The sequence below is a fragment of the Canis aureus genome, chromosome 14, assembly GCF_053574225.1.
Source record: "Canis aureus isolate CA01 chromosome 14, VMU_Caureus_v.1.0, whole genome shotgun sequence".
NCBI classification, from domain to species: Eukaryota; Metazoa; Chordata; class Mammalia; order Carnivora; family Canidae; genus Canis; species Canis aureus.
The window spans coordinates 47,175,382-47,200,165 of record NC_135624.1 but is presented as its reverse complement, the minus strand read 5'-3'; the positions used below and the strand labels follow the sequence as shown (position 1 = coordinate 47,200,165).

The 24,784-nt window shown below is 38.1% G+C and overlaps 1 protein-coding gene and 1 long non-coding RNA gene across 3 annotated transcripts in view; one reads left to right on the top strand and one right to left on the bottom strand.

The window, feature by feature from the left end:
* The window catches only part of NFXL1 (nuclear transcription factor, X-box binding like 1), a 71,607-nt gene extending 53,134 nt beyond the window's left edge, over positions 1-18,473 (top strand). For both annotated transcript variants that reach the window (XM_077847936.1, XM_077847935.1), the window contains exons 19-23: positions 2,167-2,236; positions 8,956-9,060; positions 12,955-13,041; positions 14,072-14,125; positions 16,808-18,473. In XM_077847936.1, the coding sequence (XP_077704062.1) occupies positions 2,167-2,236; positions 8,956-9,060; positions 12,955-13,041; positions 14,072-14,125; positions 16,808-16,981 (490 nt within the window). In that variant the 3' untranslated portion in view covers positions 16,982-18,473. The remainder of the gene's footprint in view (positions 1-2,166; positions 2,237-8,955; positions 9,061-12,954; positions 13,042-14,071; positions 14,126-16,807) is intronic.
* Positions 12,280-24,720, bottom strand: LOC144283615 (uncharacterized). The gene is made up of 2 exons (XR_013352171.1): positions 24,251-24,720; positions 12,280-13,705 (listed from the first exon to the last, which is right to left on the bottom strand). It is a non-coding gene; the product is annotated as an uncharacterized LOC144283615 (long non-coding RNA).
* Positions 24,721-24,784: the final 64 nt, after the last annotated feature.

Below are 24,784 nucleotides of genomic sequence, written 5' to 3'. Positions count from 1 at the left end.
GATTTTATTTATTTATTCATGAGAATATACACAGAGAGGAGAGAGAGGCAGAGACACAGGCAGAGGGAGAAGCAGGCTCCATGCAGGGAGCCTGACGTGGGACTCCATCCAGGGTCTCCGGGATCACACCCCGGGCTGCAGGCGGCGCTAAACCACTGAGCCACCAGGGCTGCCCCTTACCACATTTTCTTACCACATTTTAAACATGTACATTGTTGTGTTCTGCATTATACCTTAATAAATCTGTTTTTAAAAGCACCTTCAAACATGAGGTGTATGTTTTTATAGAGACTTCTTCAAGACTCAGTATTCATTATGATAATTTCATTTACTTTCAATTCAGTGAATTATTTCATGTTATCTTTTTTTTTTTTTTTTAGTCCTTTTCTGCTTCATGTAATTTCTTCTGTAGAAATTAGATATATAAGATACAGGTGTTGAAAAATTAGTTTACCTAATTATAAAGTGATAGGAACAAAATGATACTAAGTCTTAAATTCAGAGGTGAGCACCTTGTCAGAATGAAAGTATACAGCTTTTAGTAGAGCCAGTATAAAGAGTTTGCGAATTATTAAACTTTTGCTGAGAAAATTGCATGTGTTACCTTGAGTACATTTATGCTAACTTATATGTATACTTAAGATAATAGTTTTGATATTAATTAGACTAAACTTGTAGTTTATTTTGGCAATTATGTCTAATAAAAGAAAATAAGAAAAGCAGGAAAAGAAAGAAAAGGAGAAGAGAGGTGATGGGAAGAGAAAAGTAACCTATATGGGATAGGGATTTTAAGAGTGTCACTAGTTATTGACTTACGCAGTGTCTGTTGTGGTTATATTCAACTATCTATGAGAAAGTTTTATTCTTTAGTGTTTGTGACCTTTCCTGAGTTACCCATGAAGCCAAATATAAAAGCACACAGATTGATATAAAATGATCAGATCTAAAGGGAGTCAGTTTCTAACATTAGTAGATAACTTACAAAAGCAGCTTAAGAAGCTTTCCGAAAATAAGCTTACTAAATTCTTCAATTTGAAGTAGTTTTTGTTGTTGTTGTTGTTGTTCTTTAAGAAACAAAACAAGCATAGGGAAAAAAAGGGAGAGGTAAACCAAGAAGAGATTCTTAACTACAGAGAGCAAACTGATGGTCACCAGGGGGGCGGTTTGTGGGGGGGATGGGTGATATAGGTGATGAGGATTAAGGAGGGCACTTGCAATGAGCACAGAGTATGGTATGAAAGTGTTGAATCACCTGAAACTGATTATACACCTGAAACTGATACTACAATTTATGTAACTAATTAGAATTTAAGTAAAAACTTAAAGCATTTTCTCAGTGTTTGTTTTTAAGTAATATATTGAGCAATTAGTTTTTGTTTTTTTTTTTTTTTTTTGAGCCATTAGTTTTTAATCCTTTATGTAGAAGCTTTAGTAGGTGATAGCTATGAATAATGATTGCTCTACCAGGAAAGGTAATAGCAACTTTTTTAAAAAAGATTTTACCCAGGGGCAGCCCGGGTGGCTCAGCGGTTTAGCGCTGCCTTCAGCCCAGGGCCTGATCTTGGAGACCCGGGATCAAATCCCATGTCAGGCTCCCTGAATGAAGCCTGCTTCTCCCTCTGCCTGTGTCTCTGTCTCTTGTGAATAAGTAAATAAAATCTTTAAAAAAAAAAAAAAAAGATTTTACCCATTTATTTGAGTGTGTAAGCACAAGCAGGGGAAGGGGCAGAGGGAGAGAGAGAATTTCAAGCAGACTCCAGGGTGAGTGTGGAGTGATGTGTGATTCCCTTACCCAGAGATCATGACCTGAGGCAAAATCAAGAGTCAGATGCTTAAGGGACTGAGCCACCGAGGTGCCCAGTAATAGCAGAACTATTAAAGAAAAGGCCAGGCACAGATGATATTTTGTGTGTGTTATATACTTTCTTTTTGCACTGATTACTCTTTTGGTATTTGATTTGTTGATAATAGATGAAGGGCTGGAAGGTTTCAGTTATCAGAAGGTAAATAATTTGAGGACAATTGTTACAGATGATACACAATTAAAATCTTTTTCAAGAAGAAATGAATAGCTTAATGGATATGTTTGAAATTGTGAGTTTTTAGAAATTGTGCTATAAAATGGACTTTGGTTTGAATGTCATCAAAACTTCCTCTTATTTTTAGAAAAATAACCACAGCTGATGAAAATGAAAAGAACCTCCTTAGTTGTTGCAAAAATCAGTGTCCTAAAGAGGTAAGCTTTAATAGAATCTTTTAAGTTGTATTTCTTGGGCATTGTTCCTCTTGGATTTTCTCTTTTCTTGTTGGTCATCTGATTTCAGGTCTTTTCTGAGCCTGCTAGAAATGTGGGTCCAGAAAGGAAAATGTGATCGATGTCTGTAAAAAATATAATACATACTAACTGTGGATGCACATCTCTCTTTCTGAAATTTTGGGGTATTAGAACTAGGAATAATCCTTTGAAGGTTTTTTAAAAGCAATTTTAAAGATAGCTTATATACTTTATATGATAAAGTATTGACCTAATGTTTACCCTTCTTCCAACCCCTTCAAATGTAAATAGATGGAGAACTATGTGGATCATAGGCAGTTTAACAGTAGATCCATAGTAGGTTATTTAAAAAGCAGATATGTGTGTGTGTGTGTGTGTGTGTGTCTGAACTTTAAAGTTCATTATTGTCTTGAATTGATTAATATAAAGCACTTACATAGACAGTTTTATTTTTAAAGATTCTGATGCTTGTATATGCATTTGTATTCATACTGAAAGTATGAAAATAGTGCAGGAAAAATTGCTCAGAGTCTAAATGTAAAAACTCACCAGTGATTTATCTTGATGATAATTTGAGAAACCATAGTGGTCCCTCTGTAGTTGGTCAGTTTAAAAATCAGAGTATTCCCTCTTTTGTTGTTGGAGGTAGGACAGTGAGTTATTTGATTTGGTTGGACATTTATAAAGGAATCCTTTTGACTTACAGATGTACTAATAGTACAACTTTTATTCTAATTCTTTGTCTTTATGCACTTATCTGTTTTCTCATCCTCTTTAGAGTCAGGAGAGATGACAAAGCCTTAAATATAGTAGTCATTCTCTTTGATTAAATAAAAACAAATTAATGCATGATATGCCTTTTTGCTAACAATATTTCCTTTTAACTAAAACTTTGGATGCCGTTTTGGATTCCTGTTTAAGAACTTTTGGAAATTGAACTTGGGTATATTAAAAGTTAAGTAAGATTATAAGAAGGGAGACCATTTCAAGCAATAAATGATTGTTTTAATAACCTTGTCTTTGTTATGTAAGTGAAACTAAGGGTGTTAGGATATTTCAAATTTAATTTTTGGATTTCTTCAAATCCTGACTTTTTCCTTGTTAAAATAAATTTTCTTCTGTCCAGATTCAGATTCCAGGTAATAAATGGTTGAGAATGCTTTATTTTTAATCTGATCCAGTAACTTGATATGAGATTGTAGTTAGAAATAACAAAAGTAAAATTAGGGATTGCTAATTTGTAGTTTAGCATTTCCTTGGTGGCTGTGATTGAGTTGTGATAATGGTACAACATTTGGTGGGACTAGATGAGCGATCACTGTTTATTTAAAAATTTGTTTTCCATGCTCGTGATTTTTGGATTCTAGGCCATTCTCGAGCCCCTAATATTGCTAGAATCTCCTTGGGCTCTCTTGAAAAATATAGCCCTAGTTTGCGAATGATCCAAGTAACTGTTATAGTTTGAAACAGTCTAAGAGTGGACAGGTGAGTATCCATGTGTCTCATAGAACTTATTCTGGTTTATGGCCTCCGGACATTGGCTACAACAGTACTTCTCAGTCAGTTCAAGGGCTTCTTAAAACAGATTAACAGGCTCTGCCCCAGAGTTTCTGACTTTGAGGGCCTGAAGTAGGGGCTTAAGAATGCACATTTCTTTTTTTTCTTTTTTTAAGGATTTATTTATGCATGAGAGACATGGAGAGAGAGAGAGGGAAAAGTGGGGGGGGGGGTGGGCAGAGACACAGGCAGAGGGAGAAGCAGGCTCCATGCAGGGAGCCCAATACGGGACCCGATCCTGGGTCTCCAGGATCCCACCCTAGGCTGAAGGCGGTGCTAAACTGCTGAGCCACCGGGGCTGCCCAAGAAGGCACGTTTCTAATAAGCTTATATATAATAGTGATATTGTTGGTCCTGCATCACAGTTTGAGACTAAGCCATAGAATCAAGTCATACTTAGGATCAACCAAGAACTCTGTTGCTTTGAATCTGCAATAGATATCTTATACTTGGAATTAAAGTATGGGATTATGATAAATTCTGATGTACTGACAAATTCTTTGTTTACTTTCTCCTCCCGTTTCCTATACGGGAGGAATAGGATTTCTTGGGGATAGGGACTATATCATATTTGTCCCTGTATCCAGTTCTTTGTTCCCTGTTCTGTACACATTAGGCAGTTGGTAAATGTTTATTGAATGTGAATGAAACTGAACTGTGGGAATGGTATTGGCATATCCTTCTAGCTCCACTGCTTCTCTGAACTACTCCACTCTATATCTTCTGAGTGGTTTGAATTTAACTAAAAGAAAATATAAAGATACCATGAAGAACTGCACCTTTAAACTGCGCCCCACATGTACAATTCTACTTTTAAAAATTATTTCTGAATTTGGTTTTATCATCACTGTGAAGTTTTTCTACTTTTTACTTGAGCAAATTATTTAATGTCTCTTAACTCAAATTGTTTGTATATAAAATGGGGGCAATAATGCCGCTTGCTTCTGAGTGTTGAGTATTAATGAGTTAACAGTATATGGTAAGTGCCATATAGGTGCTAGCTATGGTGATGATGATATGGGTACTTATCCATAAAACAGTATTGTTTTGCAAGCTTTCTTTGATTATTTTTAAAGAGCTTTTTAAATTGTTGGTATTAAAATGGAACATCTTGAACTAGACTATTGGTTATTGGTAAGGTATTTGAAATGACATATGCGAGTGTTAGAAAGATATTAAGGGCTGAGTAGAGTAGAAGAAAACCACCCCACATTGAGTGGAAAGAGTGGGACATCTCGTCTTTAAATTAATATGAAGGTTGGATATTTTAGAAAAACTTCTATTTTTTGGTGTGACGTCTGTAATGAAGATACAATCATAGTATATAATGCTTTTTTTTTTTCTTTTTAAGATTTTATTTATTTATTCATGAGACACACACACACACACACACAGAGAGGCAGGGACACAGGCAGAGGGAGAAGCAGGCTCCTCCATGCAGGGAGCCTGACATGCACCTCGATCCTGGGTCTCCAGGATCAGGCCCCAGGCCAAAAGCAGCGCTAAACCACTGAGCCACCCAGGCTGCCCTATAATACTTTTTAATCAGCTTCCTTTGGAGCTGCTTTTCAGCTCTTTCAGAATATAAGCTGGCTTTTGAGATCACAGATACTCGCAGTGGTTTTTTAAACATTGAAATTACTACCTACTCAAAAGTACATAACACATATATGGACAGTTTTAACAAATAGTTAAAAAGCCAACCCCGTATAACTCCATCCAGGTCAAAAAATAGAGTATTGCTGCATCTCAGAAGTCTGCAAAGTCCCTGTCTGGTTATGGATTCTCCCTTCTATCCTGTATGTTACTTCATCTACCTTTTATAGTAATCCTTTCATTTCTTTTATTTATGGTTTTACTACCTATATGTATATCTGGAAACAATATTGTTTGCTTAATTTTATATTAGAAGTTCAAAACTATGAACTCTGTTGCTCTGTGTTATGTTTGTCATGTTTATTGCATGTGGCTGTAGTCTTTTTCCCATTGTATGAGTATACTATGGCTCATTGTGTTTGCTTTACTGTGGGTAGATATTTGAGTTTCCAATTTGTTTCCAATTCCAAAATACTGCTATGAATATTCTTTTTTTAAAAAAAAAAGATTTTATTTATTCATGAGAGAGAGAGAGAGAGGAGTGGGGGTCAGAGACACACAGGCAGAGGAAGGAGCAGGCTCCATGCGGGAGCCCGACGTGGGACTCGATCCCCGGTCTCCAGGATCACGCCCTGGGCTGAAGGTGGCACTAAACCACTGAGCCACCCGGGCTGCCCCTGCTATGAACATTCTTGTTTGTGCATTCTAATATATGTGTGTACAGATCTATCTAGGCATATTGTAGTGCTAAGGGAGTGCCAATTATACACTCCCATTGGTCATAGGGAGTGTATAGTTTCAACTTGATGTCATATTGGTTTCCAAAATAGTTGCATTATTTATTACCAGTAAATTTTCTAATTTACCACCAGTATTTTAAAGTTTCTGTTGTGACATATCCTAGTCCGCACTTGGTATTGTCAGAGTTTTAAATTTTTGCCAGTCTTGTGGCATCTTGTGATTTTAATTGAAATTTTCCTGATTATTAGTGATTTTAAATACTTTTTCAGGATTAACGGCATTACTTTTGTCTGTGGGACATATATTGGATACCAGCACAGTGGACTTCTGGATGAGCTTCATTTTTTCTTGCAAGCTATAGTTATCAGTTTGGTTAACTTACCACAAACCAAAGGTATATTTGGAGGCTACTGGGGACCAGTTTATAGATCCTGAAGGAAATGCTGTATAGCAAACTTCGGGAAGGGCAGGATCTGGGCAGCCCCCAGGGATTTCCCAGCAGGAGCTTGGGGGCTCTGTAGTGAGATGACTGTTGAAAATACCACCTTTTCTTTTTTTAGTTTTCAGATTACCAGGAGAGAAAATCCGATTGGCCCCCTTACATCAAGGGGCTCCCTTAGCATAGGCAGCGACAGACAGGAAACTGGAATGGATAGCATAGCCATGGCCATGGGAGAATTGTGATGAGCCAGGTAGCCATCCCAAGTTAATGACTTTTGGGAACAGGATCAAATACAGTATTTAGAGAAAAGAGATTCATTTTGAAGGCAGAAGACTTAGAAGAGACAAGAGAGACTTTCAAGATGGTAGTGAAATTGTGAAGTGACCATGTGGTCTTTGAGGAGGCAGAAAGATTTAACATCCAGACCAGTGGTTTTTAGCTTTTCATCAACCCCCAACATATTGAAAAAGAGAGAACACAATAGCATGATTCTGTGTAATTTCAGAGAGATCTTTACTGATTCTGACAGGCTTCCCTATTCACTTTCCCCTTTAGAATTATTGATTGAAAGTTAGAGTGCTTAGATTCTTGTAGAGAAGATGACCGATGTAATTACCTCATAGACTGAAGCACGAACAAGAGGCTACAGAGATACGTTTTGAGAAGAAGAGAGGCTAGGTGGTCCGCTGATGCCAAACGTTTGTCTTCTTTGTGAAGTTAGACTAGAGGCACTGGCAGGAATGAAGGTGGGAATGAAGTTGAGGAGACAAAGACTTTACCCCTGTGAGGAGGTACTTGACAGTGAATAAATATTGATCTCATCGAACAGTGTTCAGCGCCTACAGTTAGGTGTAGAGAGAGACAAAACTGAAATGGTCCAGGGATGCTCGTGTGGAGCTCATTTGAGGAACACAGCCCTGTGATGGGATGGATGAAGATGTAGTCTGACTGAGCCAAATTCAGTTTTGTATGGATGTCTCAGCTAGAAAATGAAAGAACAAGCAAGCTAGTTGTTCATTAGTGACACTAAAGGCAATGGAAAAAAACTGGTGAATTTTTAAAAGTGAATAAATAGCAGGGAGGGATCAGTTTGGTGAATCATAAAGATCAGAAGTTGGAGAAACTCAGATGTGTATTAAGGTGTCCACTATTTGTAAAATGTCTTTGCTAATGAGTATAAGAGGCATAAAGACCGCAGAAGACCATTGCCCTCAACTAACAACAACAACAATAATAATAATACCTTTTATTTTAATAGCTAACTTGAGCACAATTAATCCTCATGACAGCTTTACAAAATCCTGTCATTCTTCCCAGTTTTAAATGTGAGGCACAGAAAAATTGGGCTTGCCCATGGTTTCACAGTTGGTAAACAGGGAAGCTGGGCTTCAGTTCCAGGCAGCCTGACTTTGGAATTTAACCACTAACCAGCAGTGTCTTTTATTCACAGTCTGCTCGGAGAGACAGACATTTGTGAAGTGTCTAAATATTTTTTTTTAAGTTTAAGACAGCACAAACAATGTCACAATAGTTTAGAAATAGATTTCTTATATAATTACTATTATTTGTTCAAGTATAGGCAAACTCCTATCATGCTTCTGTGATGATTTAAGCCGTTTCTTGAAGTTTGGATAAGATTTGAATACAAAGGAGGTTAGAATGTTTCATCTGAAAGCTTGACTGGGATAAGAAGATAGTAAATAAAGAGAAGGAGCACATAGACATCATGGCAATTCCTGAGTTGGTTGGGTACCTATGTGTTTTGATATATAGTGGCAAAGAGAAGTGATTTAGAGTAAAAGGCTAAGCAGTTGTATTACAGTACAGTGCCTTGGGGACAAGGAAGGTTTCTTTCTTTCTCATATAACCCTACAGGGAAGATAGAGGCATTGGCACTGGGCTCCATGTATTCATCCAGGAACCCAAGCACGCTAGGCAGCTCCGCTTCTCTTTGATATGTGGTTTCCATTATTGCTCTAAATGTCATCGTGTAAAGCACATTGGGAAGGGAAGAACATGGATGTGTGCTCTTGAAATGCGTCAAGGCACCAAAATACGTATGCTTACATTCCATTAGCCAGAATGTAGTCACGTGGCTGTAACTAGCCATAATAGCGATGTAAGATACATTCTTGGAGTGGAACTGGGGAGACTATTGAACACTTCTGCGTAATTAAAATAATTTATATCTAAAGGAAAGAAGTTGAAAAATTAGATGAGTATCCAGGGTTGATTAACCCCATCGTAGTAGACTCTCTCTTAAAATGGTTGTTGGAGGAAGGGGAGTTTGCAGAGTCTGACTAGAATGTAAATATGTAATTGCCTTATTTTGGTTTTATTTTAGCTTCCTTGTGGTCACAGATGCAAAGAAATGTGTCATCCTGGTGAATGTCCCTTTAATTGCAACCAGAAGGTAAAACTTAGATGTCCTTGTAAAAGAATAAAAAAGGTAAATATTTTAAGTTACTGAAAATACTTTTTTATGTAAAAATTTTTTTTCCTGGTCTATGTTTTGGTAGCTCTTTGGCTTTTTGCCTTTTGATTTTAAGGTCTTATTTTTTAGAATCATTTTATTGTTAGCCAATCTATCTGTAAATCATTATTTTAAAAATCAGTTTTGTTTGACAATTTAGTTCTCTGTAATTTATTCATAAAAGAACTTTAAGTTCAATGCCCTTTTTTTGGATAGAATCAATATGCTCTAGATTTGAGGTCTTTGTACAAGGAAAACAATGTGAGTAATAAAGTGAGTTTCGTAGTTTAAAGAAATGGTCTGGAATTAACCTCTGTTGCTCTTGTTTATGCAACACTTTTTGCCATCAGGATCCAGTTACGAAAACATAGCCTTAGACTTCACATGCATAGCCTTATAAAATAACCAATTTGGAGAGAATTCATTTTAAGATAAAATCGTGGTAGCGGAAGTTTATTAAAAGGGAAAACTAGCGATTTAGAAAGCTCGATGGACACAAAGTGGACACTGTTGAGCTGAGCTAAGCTAAGCTTACGAGGGAAGAGTCTCACTGATCTCCAGTGTCGGTAGCTGCGTGGTCTTGTTTTCAGTCCTTTCCCTTGGCTTCCCCGTTCACACTCTTGATCTCTGGTTTTTGCTGTCTTGGTTAAATTGTAACTCCCTTTTTTCTTCATGTTCTTAACAGTCATCCCCTAAAGCTCATCTTTTTCTTTTCTTTGAATTCATTCTTGTATTCATCCATCCAACAAGTATTTATTGAGAGGCTTTTGCTTTTCTTGAGGATCTTTGCTTTTCATTCATTTTCACAGCTCCTATTATTACTTCCTGGGGTATGTAACTTCTGAATTTAAATGTATAGGCCTTGCCTCCTCTGGAGTTGAATCCCTAGGTTTTATATATTTAAGTTGGACCATCAGTATATGAAAATCAATGCTTAGTCAATGCTTATCAATGCTTGTGATCCGGCTGTCTTTCAGGTTTTCTCTCATTTCATGTTACTGTCCAAGCACAGTTCTCCACCTGCTAGAGAACTTTGGCCACAGCTCATTCTTGGACTCCGATAACAGCTTCGGAACAGATTTCCTTGCCTCCGAGCATAATACTTCCCAATCTAAGTCCTTCAATGGTTCTTCATCACTTATGGGAAAAAATATGCATTTAAAAGAAATGCATATGCATATATAGAGTTGGCATTCCAGGGAATCTGCGATACCTTTCTTTGCCTGCTTGTCTCCACTCCCATCCTCTAGTGGTCTTCTCTGGGAATCTGTTACTTACGTGCCCTAACATACATGTTATACTTCGTTTAATCCGTGGTGATAGAGACATTCTTTCTTTTCTGTAAAATGCAGTTTTTTTCCCTGCTCGGTTTACTAGAATCCTGCTAGTATTCAGTGCAAGTATTTCCTTGTTTGGAATGTCTTCCTTCCCCTGACTCCCTTGGGAAGACTTGGATGCTATTTCTCCTTGGTTTTCTTTATTCTAGTCTCATGACTAAAAGCTTTGTGATTCTAGGGATGTCTGTAACCTTGTTTTCTCATCAGTAAAATAGAGTTTATACATAGATTTATTGAAAGGAATGAAAGAGGTAATGCTTATATAGCATTTAGCACAGTGATTATTATGTTTAATAAATAACAGCAGCTATTAATAATAGTTTGCTACTTACCATATTTTTATATTATTTTTCTTATTGTGTCCGCTGTCTCTAACACAGCGCTTGGCATGTAATAGGTGCTCTGTAAGTACCCTTTGAATGAGGAAAGGTAGGATCCCTCTCCAGGCTTGACAGACTTAACATCTGCAAATGCAGTATTTATTTTTGTCTTTCAAGTTTGTATTTGTTATTTTTCCTTTGTTTGGACTATCCTTAGAAGACTGTTTATCACAACCTCAACCCAAAATGAAGAACTTAAGTGGGGAAAAAACTCTCTAAGTAATAAAATTCCATGCTATAGTGTTTTCACTAAAGTATATGTATTTTGTTTGTAGGATTTGATCTCATATCTTAACTCTGGTAAATTTGAACTAAAAAAAATTAGTATCTGAGAGTATAATAAGAAAGGAGAAATTGATACAAATAGAGCAAAAGTAGTATCTGGCAGCAAGAAAAGGTAGATAAAACATCTACAAAAGCAAATTCTAGGACTTTAATATAAAGATCACTTATTTTATGAGTAGTTCACAAATTGATTATAGGATTGGTGTCACATAATCAAGAAAAGAGTAGGTTAGTTTTTTATTGTTTCATTAAGGAGGCATTGAAGTGCAAACTAAGCTTTAGACCAATTTTCAAAATTTTAAAACTTAAAAAAAAATTAAATGGTTGAGAGGAAAATTTGTAGCTCTCCAGAAAATTCTGAGAGCTGCATGAGTTTGTAGCCATTAACCACATATAGCTGTTTATTTATTTGAATAGTTTTTAGCTTTACTGATGCACAATTGACAAAAATTGTATATATTTAAGATGTGCACATGATGATTGTCTATACATACACACTGTGAAATGATTACAGTAATCAAGGTAACATTTACCTAATGGTTACCACTTCTTTGTGGTGAGAACACATTCTACTCTCAGCAAATTTAAAGTATGTAATACAGTATTATTAACTATGTCATGCATGCTATATATTATTAGATTCTGCAAAACATACTTACCTTATCAATGAAAATTGTACCTAGTGACCAACTTCTCCACATTTCATGTAGCTCTAGCCCCTGGCAATCTCCAATCCCTTCTCAGCTTTTCTAAGTTCTAATTTTTTAGATTCCACACATTAGTATGATCATACAATATTTGTCTGTATCTGATTTATTTTACTTAGCCTGATTGTCTCCATATTCATCCATGTTCTCTAAATGACAGGACTTCTTTTTTATGGCCGAATAATATTCCATTATAGGTAGATAGGTGGGCAGATCGCAATTTCTTCATCTCTCTATCCATTGATGGATACACACTTGTTTCCATATCTTGGCTATTATGAATGATGATGCAATGAACATTGGAGTACAGGTATCTTTTAGTTACTCTCTTCATTTCCTGGATATATATCTGAAAGTAAGACTGCTAGAATCTATACTAGATCTATTTGAAGTTTTTTTTTTTTAAAGACGACTCTGTACTGTTTGTCATACTGGCAATACCAATTTACATTTCCACAAACACTGTACAAGGTTTCTTTCTTTCTTTCTCTTTCTTTTTTTTTTTCATGTAGTCTTATCAACACTTGTTATCTGTTGGCTTTTCAATTGTTATTCTAACAGTTGTGGGTTGATTATGTCGTTGTGGTTTAGATTTGCATTTTTCTGGTGAGTAATGATGTTGAACACATTTGCATGTACCTGTTGGCACCCTTATGGCTATTTAAATTTGAATTTTAATGAATCAACATCAAATAGTAGTAACCATCCTTGATTTTGCTGGCCACATTTTGAGTTTTCAGTAGCCATATGTATTTAGTGTTACTTCATTGGATAGCACAGATGTAGAACATTTTTATTGTCTCAGAAAGCTGCATTGGTTGGCACTACCCTGGAGCATATTTTCATAGCACAAAAATAATGAAAAGGAAATTGAAGCTAAGTTGATAGTGGCTCTCAGTAAATAATTACTAAATAGATGCTTTGAATTTTATGATATTCACTTTTTTCTAGTTAGGAGGAAATAAAGGAATGATCACTGTTTGAATCAAGACATTTAATGCTTGTAACCGTATCATCATTAAATATTCATGAACATGGCTTTTAAATAATATGCATAACCTTAAGCTGTCAGAGATACTTTGCTTTCTTCATAGCATAGAGTTAAGACTTTGAGGGAGAAATCTTTTAAAATCAAATTTAAAAAAAAAATGTTATTTGTAGGAATTGCAATGCAACAAAGTACGTGAAAATCAGATTTCAATAGAATGTGACACAACATGCAAGGAAATGAAGCGGAAAGCATCTGAGGTAAAATCATGTTAAATGTAATTTCTTTTTTAAAAAGATTTATTTATTTTAGAGAGAGAGAGAGTGCAAATGAGCCACATAGGGTTGGCAGGGGGAGGGGCAGATGGAGAGAGAGAGAATCGCAAGCAGACTTCCCGCTGAGCACAGAGCCTGACCCAGGGCTCCATCCCATGACCTTGAGAACATGATTTGAGCCAAAATCAAGAGTCCGATGCTTAACCTACTGAGCCACCCAGGTGCCCCAAACATCATTTTTAACGTGCTAATTAATGACCTTTTCCTATTTATTTTGTACATTACTTTATGTGCTTATTACAAACAACTCAAAAGCTTACCTTTTTTTGCTTTTGTAATAAAGCCTAGTTTTATAGGCCTATTTAGGATTCCCAGGTGTACTGTTTAGTATGTACTAGATTTTTTTTTTTCTCTCCTCAGTACCAGTAGTGTGTTCCAGAACATAGTTTTCACCTTTATGTTACTGTAAGCCTCCTGAAAGTTAGGTTAAAATAATACAAAATAAGGTTTTGGAATTCTTTGTTGTTTGCATTACCTCTAGTGTCACTATTTCCCGCCATCAGTCCAATCAGTGAATAAACTCTTGATTTTGCTTGACATACAGGATTCCCTTCCCAAGAGGGCATTTATGGAAAATGGTCCATTTCAACTGTAGAACAAGAGTAGTTTATTTAATAATTCATTAGAGACTTAGTATGGTAACTCAAGAGAAAAAATACAGTTTTAACAATATTTCATTTTACAGTTTTGTAACTCTTCGAATTGTGATCTAATATCTATTAGAGTTGTTAAACTGTATGTATGTTTATATACAGTATAACACTGACTCTCCCCTCACCGCACAATCTATTAGAACCTTGGTAACGCTTCTCAGTATAACATTTACATGTCTTTAATTTCCAATATAAAGTTCCCGAAAGTTGTTACTTTAGTGGATCCTGGGTGGAAGATGTTAAAATTCTACATAAAATTTGACGATTACAATGTTAACTTATTTTTACATGTCTATAAACAGATAAAAGAAGCAGAAGCCAAAGCTGCTCTTGAAGAGGAAAAACGAAGACAACAGGTAACTAAACAAAATACCTAGATTTATGTCTCTTTGTATTTTTTAAAAATTTTATTTATTTATTCATGAGAGAGAGAGAGAGGCAGAGACACTGGCAGAGGGAGAAGCAGGCTCCCTGTGAGGAGCCCAACGTGGGACTCTATCCTGGGACTCCAGTATCATGACCCAAGGTGCTAAACTGCTGAGCCACCCAGGCTTCCCTCATTGTTAGTTTTTATGCAAACACATGGTGTATTCCACATACAAACCAGGAGCTGGTCAACTGTTCTCTAGACTGAAAATAATATGGTCCTACAAAACAAAAATTCTACTCATTCACTTCAGGGCAAGTATACTGAAACTCTGAAGAGGCACGAATCTTGTATATTCCCAGATATTTTGTATATTCCCAAATTTACTTCCTTGCTAGGAGCCTATGTCATCACTCACCTCAAAGTATTCTGAGTTCTGTTTTGCTGAGTTGTAGATTACAGAGTTATATATAAAAGTGAGTGTTGTTTACCGACCAGTCACTTGCTTTCACAATTCATTGCCTTATTTCCCCTCTATATTCCTAAGTGCAGGGTTATTATCTGTACTTTGCCATATAGCAGATAACAGATACATTCCCGGTATCTTGTTTGCTTAAAATACCATATTGATTATATACTCCAAAGAGTGGTTTGACTTTCTAATAGTGACATATAATTATTTGTCATGTTGCATTTTGAGATGCTTATGCTTAGCAAAAAGGATATATTATGTGCCACCTTTTGAATGAGGAAATTAAAATTTGTCTGACTACAGTGGAAGACTTTAGAAATAATTTAGGTAGCAAAAAGGTGGGCAGAAATGACCTCTGATATTATATGGTTCTATAAAGTTGATTTGCCTAACATTCCAAAATGAGTTATCAGAGCTATTATACTAGAACATGAATTGACAGGAAGCCTGGGGAGGTTAACTTATTAGGAATAGTTCAGGGTGAACCTATTTCTCCTTTTTATAAACCATTTAATTGGAAATATTAAATATATTTCCTATTCACTGACCTTTTAAATAGTGTATAGAACATAATTTAAACTGTAAATGATGACTATGGGTCATTATTAAAGCATCAGTTATTTTACTGGGTCAGTTCTCAAGTTTGGCTGTTTGATGTATTTTGATCTTCTCCGTTTCAGCAACAACCTGAGAATATTCTGACATTTTGGTTCATTGACAAATGCTACTGTGTTAAGTGTAGGAGTAGGGCATCTTCAAATGTGCTTTATAGGCAAAGTAATAGGTTAACTGAAGTTTGTACAGTTGACTCTTGAACAACACAGGTTTAATCAGTTTAAGCTGCGAGGATCCACTTAATATGTCACTTCTTTTCAGTACCTACAATGCAGTCCTATAAGTGTATTTTCTCTTCCTTATGGTTTTCTTTTCTCTAGCTTACTTTATTGGAAGAATACAGTGTATGATAAATACAACATACAAAATATGTGTTAATCAACTGTTATCGGTAAACTTTCCAGTCAACAGTAGGCTATTGGTAGTTAACTTTTTGGGGAGTCAAAAGTTCTCTGTGGATTTTTGTCTCTGTGTGGAGTCAGCATCCCTGGCCCCCTCCATTGCTCAAGGGTTAATTTATATTTCCTTCTGTTAAATAAACAATTATAGAATCTTGCATGGATATTACATATATATTTTAGTTGCTGACTATCCTGTTTTACAGTTCACCGTAGTGTATCATGTTATATTATTGTTTATAAAGTTAAGTTCTTAACAATAGATTAAAAATCCACATTTTATAATGAGTATCATCCAGTTACCCTTTTTTAGAACCAGTTTTTATGTAATTCTACTTTCTAAAATTGTCATTTTGATTTAAAACATGAAGCATTTTTCCCTTGAATTTCTACTCTATTCTTAAATATATGTGATAATCTGGCAGTTTTTTTCCCCAACTCACTTAAATCTCTTTCATACAAGCTAGTAATGTTTATTATCAGCATTATAAAAAATTAGAATTTTAGGTATTTTTTACTCTCACTGGGCATCTCTTGGAACTTGCTAGAAGTTGTATATTATAGAAACCCAACAGATTAATGATGTTGAAGAACAAATATTTAGGGCACCTTGATTTAATCAGATGTTTCTGTATTTAAATAGCGCGAGAGGCACCTGGGAGGCTCAGTCAGTTGAGCATCTACCTTCTGCTCAGGTCCTGATCTTAGGCTCCTGAGATCTAGTCCCTTAGTTTGTAGTTGTAGGGGCTCCCTGCTCAGTGGGAAGTCTGCTTCTCCCTCCCCCTCTGCTCCTTCATCCCCCACCCCCTCTCATCCTCTCTCTCAAATAAATAAATCTTTAAAAAAACTAAATAAAATAAATAAATAAATAGTGTCAAAGTCAACCTTACAGTCTGAAATGATCTTCGTTACTCCCTGTTTCCCTTTCTGCTTACCCAAACTCTGAATTTGGTGAATTTAGTCCATAAATGGAGAGAGGTTTTTTTTTTTAAAGCAAATCAGTATATTTATTATATATACCATTTCTATTAAAACATTTGGCAAACTGCTTTATTTTCATCAAAGTGGAAAATTCCAAGTCAGCTTGTCAATTCTCAAGTTTGACTGTTTTTGATGTATTTTGATCTTGTTCTCCATTTCAACAATGAATTTAATATAAATGATGCTGTTTTGATTGTTGATTTAGGCCGAACTGGAGGCTTTTGAAAATAGACTGAAAGGTCGTCGGAAGAAGAACAGGAAGAGAGACGAAGTGGCAATTGAGCTAACATTGTGGCAGAAATACAAATACTATCTCCTTCCAGCGGGTGCAGTTGTGGTTTTAGTGTTTGCATGGTACATAGCCCATGATGTGGCTTAAAAATTTTTGGTCTGTTAATATACCTCAGATTGCGTTTAGATAAGTTGTTCACTCTGGAATATTAGGAAGTATATTCTGTAGAACATACATATTCCCATTCATCTCTGTATTCTCTTCTAGCTGTTGTTAGAAGGACAGACTGTTAAGCTTTATCTTAGTTAGCACACTAGAAGTGGCAATATACCATTGTTTAATAGTAAAAGCATGACTGAAATTGTAAATATCTCATAAGGGATAGCCAGTGGCAGGGTAACATGTTGTTCAATGTGCTTCGCTGTGTTAACATCGTTGTTTCATTTACTGTTTCAAACCAACTTTGTTCTGCAAAATTAAGATAAAACTGAGCCATATATGCAGTAAAAGAAATATGTCACAATGTTTTGGTTACTTATTACAAGGTACTTTTCTTGATGTTTCCTGATCATGTAACTTTGTACTTAAAAAAAAAATCCTCTAAAAGACCTCTTAAATTGTAACGTGAAGCTATATAATTAGATTCTGGAAATTGGTTTATTAGTGAGAAATTTTTATCAGATACTAAAATAAACTTTTAGGTAGTGGGTCCTTAGAGGAAAATATATAATTGGTTTTTTTGTTTTGTTTTGTTTTGTTTGTTTGTTTGTTTTCTAATGAGAGGTTAGATTCCCCACATGTGGCTATTTCTTGTGTAAGAAGCATTTAACTGAAGTCTGGCATGTTTTGTAAAACGTGTGTCTTTTCCAAATAATAATACAAGAAAAACTGGTATTTATGAGCAATAGATGCTGGGCACAGGGCTTATGAGCTTTATATACTTATTCTCATGTCTTCTTACCATGATCCTGTAAGTAGATTTCAGCTGGAAATAATCAGTTCTTATGAAACAAGCTGATAGAGAAATATCAGTAAGCCAAATCTGTTTGAATTACCATTTTAAATGGTTTTGCTATTTAATTTTTGTATGATTAATGTTTTCATTAAAATTTTTCATACCAAATTTGTAACCTAGAATATTTACTATTAAAAAAATATTAAGAATATTATCTAAAATATTCAGGAGCCTATAATTTTAGGCTAGGTATTAGTATCATTGTAAAAAATCTCTAGTACTTGATGCAAAACATAGTTATTGATACTAAAAAGCATAAGAGTATGTATTAAACCTAAGTACAAAGGAGGACTTTAAACTTTGATGACTTTAATGCAAAACTTTTTAAATGTTCTGTTCATCTAGTGTTAGCTAGGCGCCCTAAACGAAAGGGCAGTCATGCCTTTCATAATAGTATTTGTGTTTTGACTTTAGATTTTGTTTCTTTTTTACCTTTCTCAATGTTAGAATACCTGGGTTGATGTTTCAGAAGCTCTAAATTAGAGCTGCTACATACAAGTCATTTCCTCACTCTCAAATGAATATTAAAGACTATGAACAACTAGGTGTCTACCTACATGGGGAGCTATTTTCATGTGTCTCAGAATCTCGGCCTAATAAACAAAGCCTGAAGCCTGTTTCTTACCCGTTTGTTGGGCTTCTGTTCTGGTTGGTTTTCTTTCTAATTTGTGGGGAGGAATTTAGTGAGCAGAGGAAGGAGATTGATTGAACGAATAATAAATTAAGCTGTTTACCATTTTTTATTTACCTCATTAATTTTACACACCTATTTATGTATTTATTTATTTATTTATTTAATCAACAGATATATTTCCTGTGCGATAGGTGCTTTGTAGGTCCTGGGGGGGTGGGAACAGTGAGCCTTTCCCTTGGGGAGCTGCTAAGGAGCGGAAGAGGGCAGACCGGAAATAGATACACAGTAAAACAGGCTTCCTTTCACCTTTCACATGTGTTAAAAAATAAAATGGCACAGGAGGTGATGAAAAAGGAGGTGAAAGGTCACTAGCCCTTAAGATTGGGGGGGTCCCCGCTGAGATGGGGACCTTGGAGCTGTGGCCCGAAAAACCTCCATTTGAAGATCTGAGGGAAAAGTTCATGAGGGAGGGAGGGTAGCAAGTCCCCAGTCCCTGAGCCCAAGAGACCTTGGCGAGGACTTGGGGGGCAGGGGGGGTGGTATATTCCAGTCACAGTGGGCAGCCTGGGAAGGTTGTAAGTAGGAAACAGTTGTTGTTAAGGTGACTGGCTGCCCAGAGACAGGACTGGAGGGGGCAGGGGAGGGAGCTGGGTTGGGAGGCAGCCTGGGCTGGAGGTGCTGTGATGCCCGGAGTTCCCCACCGCCTTTGAATGCCCTTGGATGAGTGGTGGCCTCCAGAATGAGCAGACAGCTGTGAGGAGGGGAAGAGGAGTGAATGAGCAGGATAGGGGAAATCAGTTCTTTAAGGTCAAAAGGAAGTTCAGTTTGGCCTAAATGCACGAATTTATTCTGAGGGAAATAAATCAATACATTTTGGCCTTTTTTGCTCCAATCTGAACCAATTAGAGAAGGACTGGAAAAGTTACCAAATAGCCGCTAGGAAACGACACAGATAAAACTGTGTCTGTGATGGCCTTTCCCTCCTACTTACTTTGCATCATTGTAAAAGTTGGATGAGCTTACTATTTGAAATTTGTGGAATGTTTATGTTGAAGTTTCTGGTTTTTCAGCTTCAACTTTTAGGGATTGGTCAGCACCTGGTGTTTGTATTTCAGTTACTTTCGCTCTTCACGTCCCAAATTAAATTCAGATAACCTCAAAAAATTGATATAATCTTTGCTGAAATTGCCAGAGGAGCTTTACTGAAGCAAAACATGGCAGACCTTTGCTTTCTGCAAAGAAGTCTGATGCTTGAACTTCATGGCTATATGAATGTTAAAAATTTTAAACACAGATCGATATCTGTGGTAATGTTCCAAGATGACCTAAAGCCCTTTGGGCTCTTCGTGTTATTTCAGATGACCCAGGTGACTCCTCCGGCTGTTACGTTTGCCCATCCTTGGGTGTTAGAAGGTGAGGCAGGTGTTTAAGCCCCGGAGCTCGAGTTGATGTCAGGCATCTGAGTCTCCTCTCTGGTCTGCGGAAATTTTCCCCTGTATTGAGTGACAGTGATTAGACCACCCTGGGCCAGTCTACTCATGTTGGTGAGCTGCACAGAGGGAAGAAGCACCTCCTAGAAGAGATGTGAATTTGGGGGCGGCGAGGGGGCAGGAGAAGCTGGGAGCCCCTCAGCTCTCCAGAGACCCTTCAGGGACAAGAGACCAGGTGTCCCCCTGGAGAGCCATTGTCATGTATTACAGAATATTGGTCTGTTGAGGAAGTTTAGGTCTCTTATTTGCTGTGCCTCCCCCGTTGCTAAGTTTCCTTTTCAATTAATGCGGAGGCATGTATGTGTGTTCCTGTGAATTACCCCCTCCAGCCTGGAACTCCACAGTCCGGATTCACTGGAGTTCAAGCACCTGTAGAGAGCCAGTCCCCTTTCACCATCACCTGGCCATCCTCCGTCTTCCAGTATTTTTTTTCTCGTAGCACCAAACAGTACGGGTCAGTGTACTATGTGTCTGTTTATCGCCTCCTCTCCCTACTAGAGCATAAGCCGCGAGGGCAGGAGTGCGGTTTTGTTTACTGCCTTAGCCCTGGGCTGGAGCATGCCTAGCCACGTAGTAGATGCTGCTGTTAGTTTTCATGGGCTACCGTGGCAAATTACTGCAAATAGAATGGCTGAAACAACAAAAATGTATTTTCTCACAGTGCAGGAGGCCAGAAGTCCAAAACCAAACCGACCGTGGGATTGGTGCCTTCTGGAGACTGGAGACTGTCCCATGCCTCTCAGAAGCCAAGGCTTCCAGTTGTGAGCATCAGTCTGTGCCTTGTCCTGGTCTGTAGACCTCATCTCTACAATCCCACCTCACCTGATCTTTTTCTCTGTGTCTGTGGTCTTTTCTGTCTCCTGTAAGGACACTACACTCTGTAGTTAGGATCCACCTGAGCCAGTATAATCTCACTTTAACTACTTACATCTACAAAGCCCCCATTTCCAAATGAGGAAGGTGACATTCTCAGGTTCCAAAGGGACATTAAATTTGGGGGATAGAGGGGAGGACACTGTTCTACCCACTACAATGCTCAATGTTGAATGAATGAATAAATGAAGTGACTCTAGGCTATAAACTCCTTGGGCATTTTTCATTACTGTCTTACTAACTATGCTGCAGAAGGTGGGGGTCAACAGGTCATTCTGGTTCCAGATTGCTTGGCTCCAATTCTGGTCCCGCCACTTCCCAGTCATGAAATCTCTCAGGCAATTACTGAACTTCTGTTAAGCCTCAGTTTCCTCTTATAAAATAGTGACAATAAACATTAGCTATTATTATGTATCTGCAGCTATTTTTTTAAAATATTTTATTTATTCATGAGAGACACACAGAGAGGCAGAGACATAGGCAGAGGCTCCTGCAGGGAGCCCGATGTGGAACTCAATCCCAGGACCCCGGGATCACAGTCTGAGCCGAAGGCAAATGCTCAACCGCTGAGCCACCCAGGCGTCCCTATCTGCAGCTATTTTAAAAGCACTTTACATCTTTAAAATTCTCACACAGCCTATGTATTCATTTTACAACAAAGGAAATCAGGTTTGTCTCAAGAATAAAAAAAAAAAAAGATAGATGTCACCCTGTGAAGTAATTGGCACATAGCATCTAGAACATCTTAGCTATAATAATAGATAACGTGCGACAACCTCATAACTTGAAGACCTCTGTTACAAATTCATTCATAAACTGGAGGAAAATCTGTTGTGAACTGAGACCCCCCAGTGTTTGCTCATGTGGTTGGTCACTGTCACTGAGAGGGCACTATCCCTGGGAAGACCAGGCAAAGTGCTGGCCAAACGTGGGGGCATTTGGACAAATTGCAGTAAGGGGCCCAGGTGGTGGGGGAAACAGCACGACGTGTGTGGGGATGCTAAAAATAAAATTCCCTGAGAACTTTTTCTGGGCCAGTTCTTCTAAACTACTTCCCAAATGAAGTGGTGTATCAGAGGAGGGGATTTGTGTCCTGGTAATGTACACAGCAAATGGAGTGTCTACACGGGCTGCTTTTAACATATGCAGGATATTTTAGCGTGCAGATAACGGGTATGTTATTTTCTTCTTTTAAACTAAATAAACTCTCCCCTCCATGCCACAGGTCAACTTCTAGTTTGCCTCTTTCTTGCTCTTCAATATTTTTTAAAAGTCTGCATCTTGGGACACCAGGGTGGCTCAGTGGTTGAGCATCTGCCTTTGGCTCAGAACGTGATCCCGGGGTTCTAGGATCGAGTCCCACATCGGGCTCCCTGCATGGAGCCTGCTTCTCCCTCTGCCTCTCTCTCTCTCTCTCTCATGAATAAAAGCTTTTTTAAAAAAGTGCATCTTTACATCTCAGCTAAAAAAGTTACATTCTGAATTCCTTAGAGCTAGTCCCACATTATTTTCAAGTATCTTTCCATAGCTAATATATGTGTACATTTTTTTTTTTTATTCCACTAGACTGAAAGTTCTGTGGGGGCAGGAACTCTTATTTTGTTCATCTGGTGGCTAGCAAATCCTAAACGAGTATTAGTTGAGTGAACTAAATAAGCCGTGGGGTAGCATATCTATCTTAGCCACTGCTTGCCTATTATTCCTGGGAGGCTGGCTGCTTCTTCAAAATACTTCTTTCTTGTTCTCAAATTGCCTTCATTTGTAGTACTAATCGCTAAACAGGTCTGTAATACATACATGTAACCGAAGTTTGGTCTGTAAGATCTTCCTTTCCAGAAGTATATTCACTACCTTGAAGTTGATTTTTTTCCATAAAGCTCTTTAAGGTTTGTATTTTTTTTTCTCTTAAATTACCTAGTTAGTTGAATCTCTGCTCGAAATGCTAGACCACAAAAATTTCAAAGGGCTAGAAATGTTTCTTGTAAAGTATTTTTAAGAAACTTGCTGATGTTTGTCACTTTAAGCTGAAAAGCAAATGTGGCAAATTCTTTTAAGAAAATAATTCAAATAGGTCATTGGAGATTACTGTGCATAAAGTACTCTGGATATGTTATGAGACTTCTCATATTTTTGTGATTTCTTACATTATAAACCTTTGTTACAAAGTATATAAAAATAGATGTTTACTCTCATGCTAACAATACTTCACGTATTCTGGTGCTGTTGGTAACTAGAGCTAGTTGGTGGGTTTTTTTGTTTTTGTTTTTGTTTTGCTGGAAGGAAGCTTAAGGAATTCTTTTTTTACACCAACAGTGCAAGCAGCTTTAATTCTCACAATACAGTAGAGAAGTGGGAGAGGGACACTTGTCTACACTGGCTATCTCAAATCCACTGATGTAGCTACTTGAATTTCACAGTTCCAGCAGCACCTCCACCAGAGGGCAGAAAGTGGAAGAGAAAGGAGGTGGAAGAAATTCACGCTTGTAGAATGTCGGTAGAAACACTGAGGACTGAATCCAACTCTCCTTTTGCAAACCGAGTTAACTGTGGCTCAGATTTGCTCAAGGCAGACCTGACTGAAGAACCCCCTAGGCTCTCCATTGTCAGGCTGGTGTCCCTGCGGTGATGATGTCCCTTGGGGCAGTATTTTAGTTAAGAACACAGTCCTGAAATTACACCGCTTTTCCGGGCATCCCAGCTCAGCCCTCGCTAGCTGTAGAACTTCAGGCCGCCTACTTTGGCTCCCTAAATCCTCTTACCTCTAAAATAAACATCATAATAGCACTGACTTCCGAGAGTGGTTGCTAGAACTCTAAGCAACCACTTACTGCATGCAAGTGAATGCAAGCGAATGCAGGTACCGTGCTGAACGCAAACCTTGCCTCAGATACTAAGAGCTTAATTTTTGTGAATTATTTTAAGTCTGGATTTTAAGTCTGATGTTTGCAGAACACGTAAAATCAGTGTTAATTTTTGTGAATCATGATAAACCTGTCAGATACTGGATTTTAAGCCTGATGTTTGCAGAACAGATAAAATCTGTTTCCACCATTTTACTACACACATACAATACTTTTTACCTGTGCATTTCAGAAACAAAATACTAATTCCTCACCCCACTAATTTTACAAAGGAATACACCCTCCCGCCCCCCAGCAATCACATTCAAGGAGCAGGTGCCTGCTGCATACTCTGGTGACCGGTCGAGGCCTCCACCAGAAACACAGCGTTGGATTTATTCAACGACCTCATGAGTCAGTTTTTGGAATTTCCATTAAGATCTGGCTTGACTGAAGTTGGCTGAAAACTCATCTCTAAGAAAGGTGCAATGTACTCCCCTGGCCCCCCTCTCCCCCAAACATTTGACAACCGTCTTGGGCTCCAAATGGCCAAGTGAGCTTTACCTTGTAAACAGGTGCTGCGCCCTCCCTGCCGCTGCGTGCAGAGTGGGTGCTAGTGGAGGGCGCAGAGGGGGCAGCCCTGGGCCCCTGGGGGGCAGCCTGTGGGTGCCTCCCCGGCTGGCCCCCGGCCGGGTTTCTGGAAGCGGCCCTCGGCCACCCGTGCAGCCCTCCGCAGAGTCCCGGGCCCTCTTGCAAAAGCGGTGTGTCCCTGTCACGCGTAGCAGGAGGCAAGTTTCTATCCATCTGCCAAGAACGCTCGCCTTGGAAACGTTACAGCTTTTTCGAGAAAACAAACTTGGCCCTCCGGTGCCAGCGGCTGCAGGTATTTGGGGTTTTCCCTGGGCAGGTGGGCTCGGGCTCCGGCTACGAGGAGATGCTCCGGGATGGGATTAGGAGGCTCTTTTGCTCCCAGCTCCTCTGGTCTTCTCGCCCCTAACTTTCAAGCCCCAGCCTTGCTCCCTGCCCTCCTGGGGCGTCAGTTTGGGGAGGGGGCGGCGGGCGCGGGGGCGGGGGGGCTTCCCTCTGCCCCTGAAGGCG